The following is an 18915-nucleotide window of genomic DNA, read 5'->3' on the forward strand; positions in this document are numbered from 1 at the left end:
GAGGGGAGGCCTCATGTCTTGGAATACATCTCTGCTGAATCCACAACACCTCTTGGTGGCCAAGCACAGATGACTTTCCAGTGCAGGCCAGCACAGACATCTCTGGAGGAGGACAACAGAGACAGCCTGCATTGGTAGGGGTGCATGTCACCAGGTGTGGAGGGGTGTGCATCTCCACCCTGTGTGAACACAACACATTTCTCCTTGTTAGGCTGAATCCTGGCACAGACAGGGCGGAAGAATATCTCATGGCAATGCTGCAGGTGCCAATGGGGCACACGCTCAGTCCAGAGGAGGCCAAGCTCCTCATGAACCAGACAGTACAGCAAGTCCAGGATACTCTGAGCATACCGGATGATGTTGCTCGGCACCTCCTCATGCACTGTAGGTGGAATGTGGATTTCCTGATCCAGTGCTATGTGGAGAACCGTGAGGCCCTGCTCATCTCCTCAGGGCTGCAAGTGCAGGATGTCCAGCCTCCCCCAAGCCCTGGAACCCACTGCCCAGTCTGTGTGAACCAGCTGTGTCCCACTGAGAAGCCACCAACCCTTTGCTGCATGCACTACTGCTGCAAGGTGAAGGTCCTGGGGTCTTTGGTTCCTGCTACTTGGCAGGGAATTGTTGCTGTCTACTTGGAACAGCTGTTCTTTATCTGAAGGTGTTATCAGGGGAATTTTAGAGCTTATACATTCTCTTTTCTCAGCTCACTTTTTTGTTGTGATCCTTCACCCCCTGATTTGTCTGTTCCCACTTTTGTGCTTTTGGATACTTACCCATGATTTGTGGGGTTTTGTGCACCCTCTGCTGGGTGGGAAGGGCTTCCAGGGTCCCACGGCCCTCTTTAGGTCTGATCTCTCCTCTTGTGCCCTGACAGCCCTGTTGGAGGGAGTATCTCATGACTCGCATTGAGCAGAACATGGTTGTCAATTGCACCTGTCCCATATCCGAGTGCCGTGCTCAGCCCACCACAGCCTTCATCTACTCCATCGTGTCCTCCGAGGAGATCGTAGCCAAGGTGAAGCAGGGGGGGTGCTTGCTGGGTGTCCAAGCTCTCTTTCATTTTGGTCAGCACTATCAGATAATTTTGTTGCTGCTTTTTCCCTTCCTGTTACTAAGACTGGCAGCATGATAGTGGAGGCTAACCAGATTTCGTCTGTGTTCTCTGATTATGGTCAATACCAGCTCTTCAGGAAAGTATAACATCAACAAAGAGCAAAATGATATTTCCTCTAAATACGTCTCCAGCAAACATTTCAGGGACATCATTAGTTCAGGACTAGATGAGAGCCATGGTAGCAGCTCATGACAAGTATTCTCTAGTGATGTGCTGGAAGCAATTTAATAGTAATAATAATAATAATAATAATAATATTAAAATCTAGGCCAAATGAAAACATGAGCAATTTCATTTTACTGCTGCATCAGTGACCCTATGTCCTTTCTCTTCCATCAGTCTCTGGCTTTGAGCAGTTTTGGTTTTTGTGGGGATGGCAGGAATTAACCACATCAGACGTAATCTTCACTCCAAGTCTGTGTGAGTCTGCAGACATCTCTAAACCAAGCTTTCTGAGCTCTGCTTACCTTAGTCCTGGGTCATCAGGGGACAGCAGTAGCTGCTTGTTCTAAAGCAGAAACTGCTTTTTTTCTGTTCTTTGAGTTCGTAGGGCTGAGTGCCCTCCCCACCCAATGGCAGAGCTGTAGATGTCACATGACAGACTCTTTGTTAATTGCTGGGCAGAACAGTCTCTTTTTCACTGCTCTGTTGTTTGACAGGTGTATTTTTTGTCCTGTTTTTTATAGGAAGTGTTTGGAGAATTAGTGCATATATCTGTACAATTAGTCCTTACTGCCTTTGCAATTCCCATAGTCACACCTGTCTGAAAGCAGGATTTAATAGCCTCTTGCTGTGACTGTTTTATAAAAGGAAATAAGTATTGCAGGTGGACATAAATAACAGCTAATTTTAACAAGTTGCCCTGATACTCTCACTGAAATGTTATGTTTTCCTTTTGATCAGTAAGTGGTATGGTGTGACTCTGCATGAGTGTTAATGTCTCGTGCAGAGTCACGCATACAGTCATAGAATATTTTGGGTTGCAATAATCTGTGGAGGTCTCTGGTCCAACCCTGAGCTCAAAATAACTAGATTATTGTATGAAGATCAAATCCTGAAATTCTATTTAAACATAAGAAAACTGGTTGTTGACATTGTTTTTTTTTTTTTTTTCAATAGTAAAGGCAATGAGATATGGGACCAGTTTGGGCAGAGAGGTTTGTAGTCTCTGTGCTTGGGTATATTCAAAACCCAACTGGACATGGTCCTGAGCAGTCCTGCTTTAAGCTGGAGAGGTTGGACCAGTTTTTATTTCCAGAAATGCCTTGCAACCTCAGCAATTTGTGAAATTGAACAGCTTCCAGATTTGATGTGGGGAGGATAGAAGAATTTACATGAAGGGAATGAAAGGGTAAACTAACTGTGTGCTGTTTTGTTGTGAGCAGTTGTTTGATGAGATGGATAGCCCTGTGCACCAGACCCTGTTTGTAAGGCCTAACCATGCAGCTTCTCTGGCTTAAATCTCCTTCCTGGCTTCTCATTACAGTATGAAAAAGCCCTCCTCAGACGCTATGTTGAGTGTTGCTCCAACCTGACTTGGTGCACCAACCCTCAGGGCTGTGATCAGATCCTCCTTAAGGATGGACTTGGTTATGGAGCAGCCTGTTCCAAGTGCTCCTGGATATCCTGCTTCAACTGCAGCTTCCCAGAGGTGAGGCTGAGCTGGGTCACAGGCTGTACTGTCTTAGGTTTGGCACACATCCTTGTGCTTTTGTGTGGCTGACTGCCTGTCTCTCTCCCTCTTTCAGGCCCATTATCCTGCCAGCTGCAGCCACATGTCTCGGTGGGTAGATGATGATGGATACTATGAGGGAATGACAAGTGAAGCCCAAAGCAAACATCTGGCTAAGCTCATTTCAAAGCACTGCCCAAACTGCCAGGCTCAGATAGAGAAAAACGAGGGATGCCTGCAGTGAGTATACGTTTTTGTTCACTACTGTGTTTGTGACTGGGTGGCACATCCCTGGCTGTGGTGTAGGGCAGCCCTGGAAGGAACTGTCTGCAAGTGGCTGTTAGGACTGAGTTATTCCCGTTGTCCTTCTGCAGCATGACATGTGCAAAGTGTAATCATGGCTTCTGCTGGCGCTGCCTCAAGCCTTGGAGGCCAAATCACAAGGATTATTACAACTGTTCTGCTATGGTGAGTGGTTTGCTCTATCTCCTTGGTTCATGCTTGTGTTCAGAGGTCCCTACAGCCCTCAGAGATGGTAAGGAGCTCCACTTGGGCCCTTTACTCTGGACTTTGTGCATTTGCCAGTAATACTGGCACTTCCAGATAGCCCTGGTACTTAAGGGAAAATGCTGCAGGTTCCTATACCTTTCCTTTCAGGTGAGTAAAGCAGCTTGGCAGGAGAAGCGTTTCCAGGATTACAACGAGAGGTGCACCTTCCATCACCACGCAAGGGTAAGGCCTCCTCCTTCCTTTGCAGATGCTGCCTCAGCCCAGGTGAGCAGAGCAGTTTCTGTTGTGTCAGTGTCTTCTCTGCTGAGAAGCAGGCTTCACATCCAGGTGGGCATGCCTGATCATTTTCCCCTGGCTCTGACATTAAGGAGTAGTCCGTGTCTGCTTTCTTCTATCAAGTCTGTTGTGGAAACCAAGCACCTGACTTGTGGTGTTCAGGGGCTCAGAGTGATGCAGCAGTTGGAAGCAATGGTGACTGAAGGCTGAGCTCTGCTCAGAGCTGAGATGCTGTAAACTTTTGAAGTGATGGCACAGTAGAGAAGTCATAGTTGGATGCATTAAATGGTCGGCTGCTGCCTGCATCTCCTGGGATGGCACTTCAGAATGCTTAGCAATTATTTGTGTGGAAGTTGCTGTTTTTTCAGTCCTGTGGAGCTTGACACTGACATGAACTTTTTGTTTCTTCTCCTTTGGCTATTGCAGGAATTTGCTGTAAGTCTGAGGAATAGCATTTCTTCCATCAGAGAGATGCCAAAAATTAGAAACTTGACCTTTGTTTTTGATGCCTGCAAAGTGCTAGAACAGGCACGGAAGGTAAGGCTGGATAATAGTCTTGCTGAGGTTTAGACTTCATTCTGTTGGTGTGTTTCATGTCTTTCTTAAAGTGAGAAGACACCAACCTTACTCTTCCCGAAACAAGGGGAGACAGAAAGCTTGAGGGGAGGGATAGCATCAGGACAGGGGAAGAGCTTATGTCTGCCCTTCCCTGCTTTCAGTCTGAGTTGAGCTGTTTGCAGTATTCCTTACAGTCAGGTCATAGGATTTGGAGCTTAGCTCAAGTTGACACTATGGAATCAACACAAAGTCTATATTTCGGGTTTTCATTCACTGGGTTTGGTCCATTCCTATTAGAAATGCCCCAGTGAAGGTACTTACCTTTTGAAAGCTCTCCTGATGCTGTGTTACAGTTAAGAAGTTCCTCTTGATGCTCATGTTACGATTTTCTTTTCTTAACTTCGTTTCATGAACCATGGATATTTTGGAAGCATGGAGTTACCTGCTGCATGTCCTGGTAGCCACATTAGAAAGGGTTTGTAGTGCAGCCACTGGGTGTGTGCAGTAAACCTGTGACACCTTCGGCCTGCAATGCCTGCTCTGTCCTGAAACATAGGCAGGAGGTGGGAATTGTCTTTGCAGGAGGTGGGAATTTTCTTTGCAGTACTGACTTTACCTGTACACCTTGGTTTTGCAGGTAGGCTTGATTTTGAGAGAGGCATGTGGGACAAGGGTGCCTGACCCTATTTTGTCTTCTCAGTGTAGTAGCCCATGTGTTTTCTGGGGTACATATCACTGTTGCTTGTTGCTGCTGCTGCTCCTGAATTTTCTGGCCCATTTCTTTGAATGGAAACAGTGATCTCATTTCCTGCTGGGTGCCTACATGGCTTTAGGGGTCATTCATTCATAACTGGAGTTTTCCACTTGTTGAAATGTCTTTGTTGTGGGCTCTTGGTGCTGTATAGCACCATGCCTGCTTTCCTTTGGGCTCCATCCTCTCAGCTCACTGCTGCTTTTGTTCAGCCTGGGCTGCCCAGCATTGCCTAGGTCCTGTGTGCTGGTCCTTTGCCTGCTGGTCAGTCACACTTGTCATGCATTTACAGTCTGTGTTCTTGTGATGGTTTGCAGGTGGGAACAATCAGTTATTTTAGACTTCAGTATAAAATAATTGCACGTTAATTTCCAGTCCTGCCAGTGGCTCTAGTTAGCCTGGCACTGCTGTCACTTGGCATAATGGGTCACTGGGCTATGGCCACAGACCAGAGGCCACTGACAATAATGACGTCTGGGAGGGTTTGGTGCTGCTCCCTTCTTGCCCACTCTGAAGCAGAAGGAGGGTGCTTAAGAACAAGATCTGTACTTTTCCAGGTGCTGGCCTACTCCTGTGTGTACAGCTACTATAACCAGGACACTGAGAGCATGGATATTGTGGAACAGCAGACTGAGAGCTTAGAGCTGCTCACTAACGCTCTGCAGATCCTTCTGGGTAAGTCCTACAGCATCTTTGAAGCAGTGACTAGCATTTCCAGCTGTATTCAAAGAGCAGCAGCTCTGTAGTGGGGCAGTAGCATATATACCATCACCCAGCTGGCCTCCCACTTCTCCCAGTCCTTTTTTGCCTTCTTGATGTCATTTCTGAGGAAGTCCACTGGAGCAGTTTGGCTGCCAGTGGAGTTTGATGCAGTAAAGAGCAACATGTTCTGTTCTGAAAGAGGGATGTATGTGCACAGGAGATCTAAGTAGCTATGGCTGGCTTCCTAATCAGAGCCAAGGGCTTGGTCTCTGCTCGAGAGTGTGGGATGCAGCATGACTTTGTTGGCCTTGAATTGCAGAGGAAACCCTGCTGCAGTACCAGGACTTGGCCACTTCTCTTCAGCTCCTGAAAGCAGAGCACTTCCGTGCGGGTTTGGAGTTGGTGCGGCAGATCAAGGAGCGTCTCTTTGCAATTCTCTGGCACTCCACACAGGTGAAGGCCACATGCCTGTCTGTGGCTTGTCTTGCTCTGGTCTAATTTGATTGTGGGCAAACTAACGGGCTTGATCAGCTATGGGGATGGACTCAGGATTGCGTGTGTGCAGGGTAAGGGTTTGCAGGGCAAAATACACTCCAAATCACATATTGTTTTTCTCTCATTTGGCTGTTCTTTCCTGCTAATAGGATTTCCATGTTGGGCTCCAGACTTCAGGAGATGCTGTTCAGAGAAGGTTGAAACTCGCAAATGTGCCTGCTTCAGCCCTTGCATGTACAGGGTGAGTTTGCTTAGCAGGGTACAGGGGAAGCTGAGTGAGTGCAGACAAAAAGCAGGTGAGCAGAGTTTGCTCCTTTGCTCATTGACATCAAAAGAGTGAATGACAGACACCGATTACTTGCATCCTGTTTTGTGGTTTGTGGTAGCAATTTAAGTGACATAGGGGTGTAGGGAAACCAGCAAAACCTCTGCTTGTATGCAGCTGTGATCAAGAAAGCTCCATCACTGGCAGACTCAGTTATGGAAGTTGCTCTCCCTGGACTCTCCTGAGTTTCTTTGGGTGGGGATGCTGAGACAGTGACAGTAGGGTGTTGTGGGGCTGGGTGGCAGCTGATGCTCACAGCAGAGGCTCTGCTCTTATGCTCTCCTTCTCAACAGGCAAAAATATACCATCCTGTGTGACTCCCCCAACACAGATGAAGGTGGCAAAGAGGTTGAAGATGAGGAGTATGATCCACAGTGGCAGGAAGACTATGATGACGATGATGACCTTGATGAAGACAACTTTATGATTGATAATGAGTCTGATTGTGATTCTTACTTTGATGATGATGATAGCTATGACTAGAAGTGTTCTGTCACCCAGCCTGCCAGCCTGGACCTTTGCCTCTGCTTTGTCTCAACCAGTTTGTGTTAATGTTTTTCCTCAAAGGCAGGAGGACCTCTCAGAACAAAGCATTTCCTCTGGGAGGTTTCTTGCTCAATGACTCTTGAATATGCAGGAACATTGCTCTGGGCAGCTGGTCTGTGTTACTGTGGCCACCTCTGTCAGAACGATGTCTCCTTGCCTTTTTCCCATGTCTCCAGTTCTGCCCATAGGTATTTCATTGAGTTAGAAAGTCACAGCCCACCTGCAGAGTGAGGGTTGCTGCCTGTTAAAGAGCTGCTCCTTGTCCTTGGTGTGCTCTCCCCAAGGGCTGGGCACAGGGGAGGGTGACACGTGTCCCAGCATGGCACTGTCTAGCAGTGTCCAGTGTCCAGAAATGCTGTAAAGAGATGCATTTACACTCAAGTTAAAGCCTCCCAGCTGGAGCTGGTAGGATTCTCTCCAGCCACAGCTGGATGTGGTTCAGTTCCTCTGGTTGAGAGGGGCTGCATTTTTGCCCTTTGTTGGAGTTTTCTTCTCTGGTATGAAGCAGGAAGGGCTGCTATGAGTGACACAGGTTTGCAGGATTGTTTAAGTTTATAAATACATGCACACACATATATTTTATATATATATATATATATATATATGCAGAAGTTGTTCAGATAATACTGTATCTTTGCAAAAAAGGAAAACCCTGAGGAACAAGGGTTGAAAAAAAGTTCTGTTTAAAAAAGTAAACTGTTTTCTTCTAGCACAAGCCTTCTTGTTGTCTGTGGGGAGCATGGGAGTGGAGGGGAGAGCAGGATCTCCTCAAGTGAGGAGGATGTGACCTGGATGTGCTTATCCCAGAAGTTATTTGTGAAATTAGTGTGGGTTTGGAATCCTCACCCAGACCACACAATCTGCCCTGGAAAGTGGCTTTTCCTTCCCGGGCAGTTCAAGGAACAGTGAGAGGTATGGGGAAGGATGGGAAAGAGGGTGGGAGACCAGGCCATACGGAATGGTGGGGCTTGTGTTTGTGGGACCAGGTGCAAGACAGGATGCCTGCATGTTGATGGAAGTGGTAATGTCTGGTGTCCAGCAAAAGGCATATGGAGGACTGCTATCAGGGTTTGAGGGGTGATTTGGATGTTTGTGGGATTGTTGTGGAGATTCAGGGCTCTTAGGCCATCTGGAAGGGATGTGGGGTTCTTATGGGTTGCTGGACAGGGAACAACTTCCAGGACAGAGCACAAGAGAGGACTGATTTTTCCACTTTCCTGCAGCCCGTAGCTCCTAGTCCTGCAGAGTCTGTCATAGTGGAAATCCCAACCCTGCTCCCCATATGTGGCAATGGGCTCCCTGTGACAGCTCTCTGTGCCCTCTCCTCAGGGCCACTTGGGGGAGAGATGTGATGGGAGTGCCTGGACACCCTGGTCTTCTTCCCCAGTGGGACCAGTCCTTGCAGGAGCAACCTGAATTTGCCAGGTTGTTGGGGACATCCTAGATGCCCAAGCTGCTTATGTGGAGACTCATGCCTGCAGTTCTTTATTCACTGTCTCCTGGAACCCAAAGAGTCAGAAGGATTGTGAGTCTCTGCTCCCATGGAGTGTTGGTACCGAAAGTCAGGATCAAACCTTGCTCTTCTGCTCTGTGGGAGGTTTCTGTCCTCCCTGAGCTCGTAGGACACCTGTGTTAGGGTTTGACAGGACAGTTTGAACTGTCCCAGTCAAACTACCTACCTGACACTGGCCAAGGAGTCAAGGATAAGAAGAAGGGCTTCTTCCGTTGTCATTCCTGTACTGTGTGCTCTGGGACAACCCTCCTTGAGCAGGGAGGTTGGACCAGGTGACCCACTGTGGTCCCTTCCAACAATACCCATTCTGTGACTCTGTACCATATGGGGTGTATCTGAGAGCAAAGAAAGTTCTGGCAGGTGTCACAAGGCCACTTTTCATCATTCTTAAAGGATCATGTCAATCAAGAGGATGCTCCCAGTGACTGGAAAAAGGCAGATAATGTATCCATTGTCAAGAAGGACAATCCAGGAAACAAGAGGCCAGTCAGCCTCACCTCAGTCCTTGGGAAAGAGATGGAAATGCACATTGACTGCACCAAATTGCCAACTCCTCTGCTAAAACTATAAAATTTATAGTTCATCAAGAAGGTATAAAGAATTAATTCAGAAAGTTGTGGATTGCTCCAGGAGGAAGGGAAAACCAAATTCCATCAATTTGGGACTGAAAAGCAGCACAGTGATTCCAGAAGCAGCCTGTGGTGAGACCCTAGTCTCTGAATGGAAGATTTCCTCTCCAAATGCCACCCTTTGGAGACGTGGTGACTGGAGGAAGGATGAATTTTTGCACTAAACTAGGTTGCCGTGTCAGGAACATAAGTGAAAGAAGGAGTAAGACACAGTCTTATATAACAATTAACATCATAGAATTTAATTAATTTCCTGTTATCACTGAAAATCAAATCCCCTTGAGGCACACACCAAACTTACCCATCTTCCCACACTACCAGCTTTGAAAAGGACAAGTTTAATAACAACTGGAATGCATTAACATTTCCCTCTATCCACTGGAGGCATTCCCAACAAGAAGATTACTAGTGCCTTACCATTTAGAGCAAACAATCTACGCCACAAGGTAATTTCTAGCTGAGAGCCTGTTGCTCACTTATTAGTGGGTTTTGCCCTGCAGGTCAGGAACCCAGGATCAAAAGACATAATCAACAGCGTGTTCTTCTGCCTGAAGAAACTCAAAAGAAGGATTGGCAAGATTTTAACCAGCCACCAAAGTCATCCTTCAGGGATCCCTGCTCAAAGCACTTTTTTACATAATCCCAGGCACCAAAACACCCAGCAGATGTCCAACCCCACGCTGATGAGACCCAGTAGGCTCTGCAGTCCTTAGTCCCAGGATACTGCAAACATCAGGGACCATGGGCCCAAGGATACTGGTGAGGCACTTTCTGTAAATCTTCTCCTTCCCTTTGTAGTCTCTTTGTGTGTGGTTTTGCTTAAGAGTCATTAGGTTTAGGTTTAGGTATAGCAAATAGTGTTAAAGAGAGAGTTAGGGTTATGGTCAGTGTTAGGGTTTTAGGTGAAGGGTTTGTATTATGGTTAGGCTTGAGTTTAAGGTTAGGGTTACAGTCATGAGGGATAAATTTAGAGTTAGCTTTGAGTTTAGGGTTAGGGTTTCTCTCATAGGGTTAGCATTAGGTGATAACATTAATATCAGATTTACGGTCATTTTGGTTAGATTTAGGGTTAGGGCAAGTGTTGGGCTTAATAAGGTGAGGGGTTAAATATTTTTAGGGATAGAGATACAGTTAATGCTAGAGTCATGTTTAGGCTTAAGTCTATTGACTGGGTTGCAGTTTCAATTGCTAGGGGTAATTGTTTGTTAGGTTTCTAGGCATAGATCATTTAGGTTTATGATTTTTGTTGGGCAGGGTTTTGGTTAGTGATAGGCACAGGACTATGGTTAGGGCTTTTCTTTTGCGTGGTGGAAGTGTATTTGGTGGATAGTATGTGAGGAGAAGGTACCAGAAGAATCCTAGTAGTGAGAGTATGACAATGACTGCATCTGTTGTGGTTATTTTGTGTTTAGTAAGTTTTTCAATATGTACTGGTTTGGCCAAATTTAGAAATATATCCCCTGAGAGAAGGCACAACCACCTTTCCCCCACCAGGTTTGGGAAAAATTAAATTTTCCTCAAAGGAAAGTGAAAGAGATAAAAGCTATTTATTTAACAAACACACAGGAAAAGGAAAATAATGCTAATAAAAATCTCTCGCTGTGGAGAAAAAAACCTGGCAAAGTGTTAAGAGTCCTCCCTTTGGTCTCCTCGGAGCTGGGACTTGGCCCAGGGCCAGGCCCTCTGTGCTCGATGGAAAGTCCTCCCGATGTGCTCTGATATTGAAGCAGTCCAGTAGAAAAGGGAGAAAATCTGAAATTCCTGGGAAGGAAAAAATGTTCAACTCTCAGTCTCTCTCTGGAGAAAAAGAAACTGAACAACTGGCCAAAAGCTGACCGGGCAGCCGCAAGCCGGGTGCCTCCTCCCTCCCCTGCCACAGCTGGAGAAAAAGTCACTATCTGTGTGTGACCTTGAACAAGCTGCAAACTGCTTTGAAAAAGTTTTGCTCAGTTTTTCCTTCCCCCTCTCAGGCTCAGTTTAAAGGCATAAAAAGGCACAAAAATTAATTTCTGGGCATAGGGCAGCAATATGGGATACACATCATAAAGTCACCCCAAGACACAATAGTAAGTCATTTAGACAGGAAGCTTGGTAGCAGGGAAGTCCTGCTAGGAAGCCTAAGACTGATCCTGAGATTTTATTGACCATGTGGGTGTTTTTGTTCTTTAGGCCATTATCATCAGTAGTTTCTGAACTTCGTTTGAGTTGAGAGTGAGGACTACTGTGGCAGTTATAAGGAAGTATAAGTAGAAAGTTGGCAGGGTGCGTTTGGCTAATATAGCCATAATAATTATTAGGCTATTCAACCTAAGCGAGAATGCTTAAGGTTTTTCAAATCTATATTTGATTTAGTCCAATTCAGTCTCCTATGGGTGCTGAGGCAAGGATTATGGTGATTAATAATTTTGAGTAGAGTGATTTAGGAAGATAATGGTGATGGGTGGCAGTAAATTTAATTATTGTTGATAGCAATGATTAGGAATTAAGTAATTCTGTGAATCGGAAATGGAAAGGGACTGGGACTAGTTACACTGCAATTGCTGTTGTCAGTAGGGGCAGGATGTTGGGTGGTTTAATTTTCTGATGTCACATTAGTTCTGCTTCAAAAGACCACAAATACCAAGGCAGCTGCTTGTACTAGGGAAGTATTTGATTATGGCTTCAGTGGCTTGTGGGTGGTGGGATTTGCAGATTTGGAGATGAGTGGAATGATAGTGAGGGTGTTAATTCCTATTCTTGTTCAAGCCATGATTCAGTGGTTGCTCAAAATTTGTAATGACTGCTCCTAGAAGTAAGGCTGGGGAGGAGATTCACTTTGCATGTTACACCTCTCTGTTCACCTTACCATGCTGATTCTTTATGTTCAGGCACATATCCTCAAGGAATGAGACAGGTCTGCACAGCAGATTGGGATGCTGATGCCTGCTCTATTACTCTAGCTTGGATTCACCTTCCAAATAGGCTCGGTACTGAACAGTGTGATTCCACTTGCAACGGCCTCTAGTAATCCAAAGGGGTGTAAAATGTTTGGGTCTTTTTTGGCTTGTATGTAATTTAGGATTTTTCATTATTCTAATATTAAGAAGGCTAAAGCAATTAGAATTGGGTTATCATGGGAACAGAGACACCATATTTGAAAATAGAGAGTCAGGTGAAGAGTAGGTATGGTAGGAAAAGAGGGGAGGTAGGGAGAAGCAGTGCTTTTCCAGGACAGGGGATAGTAGTCACTTACTTTTAATTTAGTTTTTTACTTGGAGGCCTGCTTGTACTCACATTTCTCATCCTTCTGTAAAAGGAAAAGTTCATTGAAGAGAGAAAATGACCTGGATTGCTCTGGTCTGAACCCAGCTCATGCAGGACTGTTAATCCTTGAAAATACAAATCCCTATGAGTAGCTGCACCTTTAGGATGTTCTGATCTAAGCTGTGAACTTCCTTGTCAAAATGGGCTCTGGGAGGACATTGAGCTGTTTTCCCTGGGTGGTTTGATCAATTGCTGGGAAGGGGGAAGGATCATGAATCTGGGTGGGGGTTGAGCCGAAATGGCATTTTGCCACTTCTGATTTCCTCCCAGCTTTTGCAGCGGGGCGACCACTGCGTCCCTGCAAACCGCTCCCCTTTCCAAGGCACACGCGGGCCTGGCTGGCAGCTCCGGCTTCTCGAAGGGGCTGCTGCCGTTGGCAACAGGAGCTGTTGTTGGAATTTTCACGTTGCTTAACTCTCCCTGCCAAAGGCCACCAAGTGGCTGAGGAAGGACACAAAAAGATTACTCTGAAGGAAGGGGACCAAAAGCTTGGAAAAGGATGAAAGAAACGCTCCGATGACAACGACAAGAACAAGATTTATTTTTGAATGCAAATTAACATCCGCTGCCCTCCAGCCCTCCCAGATTCGCAGGCCGAGCGGTGCTGCTTCCGTGCCTGAGGTGCTGGCACCCTGGGGAGAGAAACCAGAAAGCCGCGGTCAGTCGGACAGGGCTCCTTCCCGTCGATCCTCCCTTTCGGACGAGAGCAGCCCAGAGGCACACATGCCACCTCCTCCAGCTAACCCCAGGAGATCAACCTCCTCCCTAGCTGCAAGAGCAGGACGCCTGCGTGCCACCTGCCCTCTGCCAACCCCGTCCTTCCCTCCCCCCCCCCCCGTGCCCTGAAGGCGCATCCCCACCTTGAGACACCCGGGGCGGGAAGAAGAGCTGGCCCCGGATGATGTCCTCATCCGTGTTGAAAGGAAGGTGCCCACAGACCAGCTCATAGAGCAGGATGCCCAGGGACCAGATGGTAGCTGGCTGGCCATGGTAGCAGCCAAAGAGGATCCACTCCGGCGGGCTGTACTCCGACGTGCCTACGGGATACGGGCGCAGCTCATCAGGCCCTGATGAGTGCTGCTCCCTCCCAGCCAGCTCCCGTTCCACAACAGGCAGCCCCTGCCCCGCCGGAAAGCAACTTGGCTGCAGCCGGCTGCAGAAGGATTTCCCCTCGCTCCCTCCCTCTTCCCCCTCTGCCAGCAAAGGGGGGAATCTCTGCTGCCCGGCTGGGCCCCGCCTTTGGGCTCACCTGACATTCGGGTGTAGAAGGTGTCCTGGAGGACCGTGCCGCACACGAAGTCGATGAGCTTTGCCTCGCCGGTGGCCAGGTCGACAAGGCCGTTCTCGGCCTTGATGTGGCGGTGCAGGACGCCGCGGCTGGTGCAGTGCCGCACGGCCTCCAGCACCTGGCGGAACAGCCCCCGCGCCACGGGCTCCGTCAGGAACGCCCGCTCCTCCAGGAAGTACCAGAGGTCCTGACAGCGCTCCGGACGCTCCATGACCAGCGCGAAGCCGTCGGGCAGCTCGAACCAGTCCAGGAGCCGCACCACGCCGCGGAAGCCAGGGCGCGACACCATCCAGAGCAGCGCCAGCTCCAGGGGCACAAGGGCGCCGCTGTGCTGCGGGGGGACCGCGATGCCGTCAGCGGGGCCGATGCAGCGCCGAGCCTTCGGCACCCCGGCCCGGCCCCACCGCCGCTCGCCATTGCCCGGCCCGGGACGCTCCGCGGCCCCCGCTCACTCCACGCTCGCTCCCCTCGCAGCGTCCCGGCTCCCACCCTCCCGGGCCTCGCCCTAGCCCCGCCCGCCACGCCCCGCCGGCTTTCACTCACCAGCCGCGCCCACTCCGGGATGCGATCGCGGGACACTCGCTTGATGGCCACCTGCAAGTGGGGAGAGAAACCGGAAACAACGCCCATATTTAACGTGACTCCTGCTGGGAAATCATAGAATCACAGATTGATTTAGATTGGAAAGGACCCGAAAGATTTTCTACTTCCAAAGCTCTGGCTGTGGGCAGGGACACCTTCCACTATACCGGGTTGCTCAGGGCTCTCTCCAACCTGGCCTTGAACGCTTCCAGGCTTGGGGCATCCACAGCTTCTCTGGGTAACTTGTTCCCAGTGCCTCAGCAGCCTCACAGTAAAGAATTTCTTCCTAGAAACTTGCAAAAGAGAGTAGAACTATTGCTGTAAATACAACAGCAACAAAAGGAGGGCTGAGGAGAATCTCTGCCTTTTACTGGATGTGGGGGGAAACATAGAACAAAGCCTGAGGAAAAGCCTGAAGTACTTCATGCACTCTTCCTTCCCTGGGTGAAGACTGTCCGGAGGGGCGGGCCCAGGCAGTGGTGGAATGAAATGGAATTAAATGCAGTTGGTGGCTGGTCACAAGTGGTGTTCCCCAGGGCTCAGCACTGGGGCCAGTCATGTTTCATATCTTTATCAATGATCTGGAGGAGAGGATCAAGGGCATCTCAGCCAGTTTGCAGACGACGCCAAGCTGGGTGGGAGTGTTGATCTGCTGGAGGGTAGGCAGTCTCTACAGAGACATCTGGCCAGGCTGGATCATGGGCTGAGGTCAGTGGCATGAGGTTCAACAAGGTGAAGTGTCCTGTCCTGCACTTGGGCCACAACAACCCCACGGAAGGCTACAGGCTGGGGGCAGAGTTGCTGGAAAGCTGCCCAGCAGAGAAGGACCTGAGGGTGCTGCTTGGCAGTGGCTGAACGTGAGCCAGCGTGTGCCCAGGTGGCCAAGAAGGCCAATGGCATCCCGTCCTGGGATATGCTTTAGTGGTGGCCTTGGCAGTGTTAGCGGTCTCAGGTTATTGGGGGAACTCTGTGAGCTTAAAGGTCTTTCCCAATGGAAACAGTTCTGTGCTTCTAAACCTCCATTCCTTGTTTTGAAGGATGCAGTCCCAAACAGACCCGCATTTGTGTTTTTAAGGAATTTAGCATCTACTTTTCTGTGCAAGTAAGAGGAATCAGGCTTGAAATGCTCTCGAAACACTTTTATTCCTTGATCTTAAGCTGTGTGTTTGAATTGAGGAGATTTTGTACAGAAAGGTTGGACCAGAAGATAAATGCAGGCAATTTAGCTGCAATGGCACTTGTTTCATCTGCTTTTCTGCTTCCTTTCCCCATGGGGGGCAGATTTGGGAGTATTTGTCTTGTGCTTTGAGTTCTGGCCCAGACTTGCTCATGGATGTGCTGTAAAATCTTATCTACCCCTTTCTACTGACAAAATCTTGCAGACTGGTGGGAATTGCTAGAGACAAGGCTTATAAAGCAGTCCCCACTATGATTAGCCCAGTGTCCCTGCTTAAATCCAGGCCTGCTTGTATTAAAAAGGAGCAAACTCTTCTAACCACCCCGCCTTTTATTTGTAGCTCTTGGGGCAAGTCCTGTGTGCCATTCCAACTCTTTGTTATCAAATGTGTGAAGTGATGTTGCTGCTGTAGCAGCAGCCTGAGTTCAGTGGGAACAACTCCAAAGCACTGTCCTGGGTCCCACTGCAGTGGGCAAGGTCAGAGACTTGCCTCTGCTGCCATGGGCATCCTGCCATGGGGAGAGCAGCTGCTGGGGCTTCCTCCATTCTGCTGACAGCGGTCTGCCTCCAACATGTGGACTGTATGGCCATGATTTTGACAGCATGTGGAAAATGCATCATTTGAACATTTTTTATGTTGCTCTAACATGACCTGACTCGAGCAGTTTGGTAGGCAGGATGCCCTGTGGGCAGGGCCATGGCAGGGATGGGTGGCTGTCACTCGCACTGGCAGTGTTATTTTTCCATGCAGGCTCCTGATGCTGCGGGGCAATGCACCAGCAGCTGTATCGGGCCCAGCGACCAGCAGCACATCGAGGAGACCCTCATCTGCACAGAGCCCATCACCCCTTTGCTCCCCCCATGGCGGCACAAGACAATTCTGCCCCAGGTGAAGGGCTGCAGCAGACTGGAGACTCCTTCAGCCAGGACCCGTTGCAATCTCCTTCCTGCAGCTGTGCCCGGAGGATGTTGGGCTGCAGCGGCGGTGCCCATGCCCAGGAATGCTGCTCGGCTCAGGGAGGCGGAGTGTGTACAAAAGCTGCGCTCAAAGCGCTGATCGCGAGACCCCAGAGCCGCTGGCAAGTGCAGCAGCTCTTCTTCATTCCGTGCAAGTGAGAGCCCAGCCTCAGAGCCTGTCCCTGGGGACAGGGAAACGCTCTGTGTATAGTTTTGAATTTTCAGGGACAGCCAAGATGAGAATTGTTTTGAGGCAGGTGATGTTAATGTTGGGTTTGGGTGTGTCTGCAGGAAAGAAAGCAGGAATAAACCCCTGCCACAAGGAAGGAGAACATTTGCATGGCCAATTTACACCCTACAGATACACTGATCATATCGGCCCACTGAATACTGGGAGCATCTAATGCAGGGGGCAAAACTTCCTTTAATAGATGGGAAAGATGAGATTTGAACAAATAATTTTGCTGATGCAGAAAAAGGGATCAGATCCACTGGTCCCTTGCCTCAAGGTTAGTTCTGCCAAATCCTGGGCACGGCCCCTTTGGAATGATTCCTTAATTGCTGATATGCAGCTGGAATGCTGAATGCATCTGGGGAGAAGAATTGCTGAGTATGTAAGGTGGCATTTTTGCTGGATTAATTCTGGACTAGGAGTGAGCTATCTCATTAAGGCTTATCTTTCTCTCTTTTATTATTGACTGTAATGTTCTACAGGGGAAAAAAATCCTGATTTAAGACAGTTATTCCTTTTTACTGCTTGGCTGCCACATGATTTTATCATTGGTGGAGGCCTGTACAGAATGATTAGTTCTCTGAGTTTTAGGAGCTCTCTTGGAGAGCATTTCAGAATGACCTGCCCAGTGGTATTTCCATTAGGAAGATTTTCAATTGTTAGGATTAGCCAAGATCAGAAATATTTTGAGGCAGGTCATGTTTATGTTGGGTTTGGGTGTCTCTGCAGGAAGGAAAGCAGGGAATAAACCCCTGGAAAAATGAAGTAGAGCAAAAGTGGATTGTTTGGATAGGCCAGTTTGTTCCCTACAGATATGGGCTGCTTGAATACTGGGGATATCTAATGGAAAGTGCAAAGCTTCTTCAACTTCTAACATGGGGTGCCATTGTTCATGTGCCAGCCCTTCGTTTGTTGTGAACAGAAAAAATCAAATCCAAAAAGTGCAAAACCCAGCCCAGATGTGAGTGGGAGTTACAAAAATAAATGCCTTGAAAAGTAGCTTTGGAAAATGCCTTTCCTCCTAGACAGTGTCAAACCCACAGGCCTGGCCTGCTGGGGCTTAGGGCTGGCTGCCCTTGGGAAGGGAAGGGGATGGTGTTGGGACGGGGGTTTTGCGGCCATGGAAACGAGAGAACCACGGGCGAGCGCGTCACAAAGGGGCAGCCCCGCGCTGAGGTTGTGAAGGTGGCGGGTGTCACAGACACAGCGGCAGGAGACGCGTCTGGCTCTGCCTCTCTGTGCCGACTGCTGGCGATTGGAGTCCCCCGACCTTGTTCTAAGGCTGGGTACCAAGCTCCCGTCGCTGTCTACGCCGAGAGTGTTCCCAAATTCAAACCCAGAGACTTCTGCGAGGCAGAAGCACGGGTTCCAACATGGACTTCAGTGGAAAAGGAAAGACCGCTGAAGAAAAAGGTGAGGATAGAATGGAGATGAAAGGCCTCAGCCAAATGGAAAAAAATCCCAGCAGATTTCAGGGAAAACTGGTCGATGGTGGTCAGTGCTGGCTCTGTGTCAGAGTAGGTGGCTGACAGGTACAGATGATCCTGTTGGGATGCCCAAGGCATCACAACATTCTGTCCTTAGTTTACTCTGCTTTCTCCTTTTTCTCAGTAGCCAAATCACTCATACTGCCAGCCAGGACAGGGACTGTGGCCACAGCAGACCACAAGTGGACATGGTCATAAGATGCAAGGCCTTTTTCTACCATTGCCATCAATGTCAGGTCTCACTAAAAATAAATTTCCCGTTCTTCCTCTGCTTGCTGATCCGCTCGAACCCTGAGGATGTTATAACGGTGCTATTAAAACACCAGCAAGGCCTGCCTGCTTGCTGAGAGGTCTTGCTGCTTTGCAGGAACAGCAGTCAGGACTGTGTGGGCCTGTACTTGGTATGCACAGAAGCCCAGTCTCAAGAAGGAATGGGTTTTTTCCCCTCTTATCATTGCAGCCTTCCACCTTGCCCTTCAGGCTTGCCAGGTCCATACTGTTAAGAAGAATTACAGCGATGCTAGTTTCATGAAAGATAAAAACAAAGCGATCTTCTCAATATTTAAAAAACCCCTTGAGTGCCTCACCCATTCGATGAGTAGATATCAAAGGCTGGAGTTCGACTAACTCACTTCTTCCCTTATACCTGATCTACAGCTTCTTCTGTAGACAAAACCTCAAGGAAGAAGTGGATGGAGACCATGCCTAAGGAGGGCCCTGTGCGGCCTCCCCACCCTGGTGCCCTCCCGCCCCTGGCTGGCTGCAAGGATGCTGTGCAGACCCCCAGGCTTGGCAGTG

The 18915-nt window shown here is 48.6% G+C and overlaps 3 protein-coding genes across 3 annotated transcripts in view; 2 read left to right on the forward strand and 1 right to left on the reverse strand.

Annotated features, from left to right (window-relative positions):
* The first annotated feature begins 6 nt into the window (after window positions 1–6).
* Window positions 7–7658, forward strand: LOC121660611 (cullin-9-like). Its single transcript, XM_042020018.1, has 12 exons — window positions 7–134; window positions 212–575; window positions 875–1015; window positions 2601–2765; window positions 2863–3026; window positions 3161–3254; window positions 3444–3518; window positions 3999–4109; window positions 5439–5556; window positions 5903–6036; window positions 6228–6319; window positions 6697–7658. Exons 1-12 carry the CDS (start codon window positions 70–72, stop codon window positions 6884–6886), a joined length of 1713 nt encoding a protein of 570 aa, XP_041875952.1. The 5' UTR covers window positions 7–69; the 3' UTR covers window positions 6887–7658.
* A 5262-nt stretch (window positions 7659–12920) lies between these two features.
* Window positions 12921–14336, reverse strand: LOC121660610 (serine/threonine-protein kinase pim-1-like). The gene is made up of 4 exons (XM_042020017.1): window positions 14226–14336; window positions 13644–14013; window positions 13255–13431; window positions 12921–13026 (listed from the first exon to the last, which is right to left on the reverse strand). Exons 1-4 carry the CDS (start codon window positions 14310–14312, stop codon window positions 12950–12952), a joined length of 711 nt encoding a protein of 236 aa, XP_041875951.1. The 5' UTR covers window positions 14313–14336; the 3' UTR covers window positions 12921–12949.
* A 153-nt stretch (window positions 14337–14489) lies between these two features.
* The window catches only part of LOC121660612, a 10624-nt gene continuing 6198 nt past the window's right edge, over window positions 14490–18915 (forward strand). The window contains exons 1-2 of the mRNA XM_042020019.1: window positions 14490–15202; window positions 16652–16655. Of these exons, the coding sequence (XP_041875953.1) occupies window positions 15158–15202; window positions 16652–16655 (49 nt within the window). The 5' untranslated portion in view covers window positions 14490–15157. The remainder of the gene's footprint in view (window positions 15203–16651; window positions 16656–18915) is intronic.

This window comes from Corvus kubaryi, unplaced genomic scaffold (genome assembly GCF_017639235.1).
Source record: "Corvus kubaryi isolate FWS band 111438036 unplaced genomic scaffold, C.kubaryi_AGA036_p1.0 36661, whole genome shotgun sequence".
NCBI classification, from domain to species: domain Eukaryota; kingdom Metazoa; phylum Chordata; class Aves; order Passeriformes; family Corvidae; genus Corvus; species Corvus kubaryi.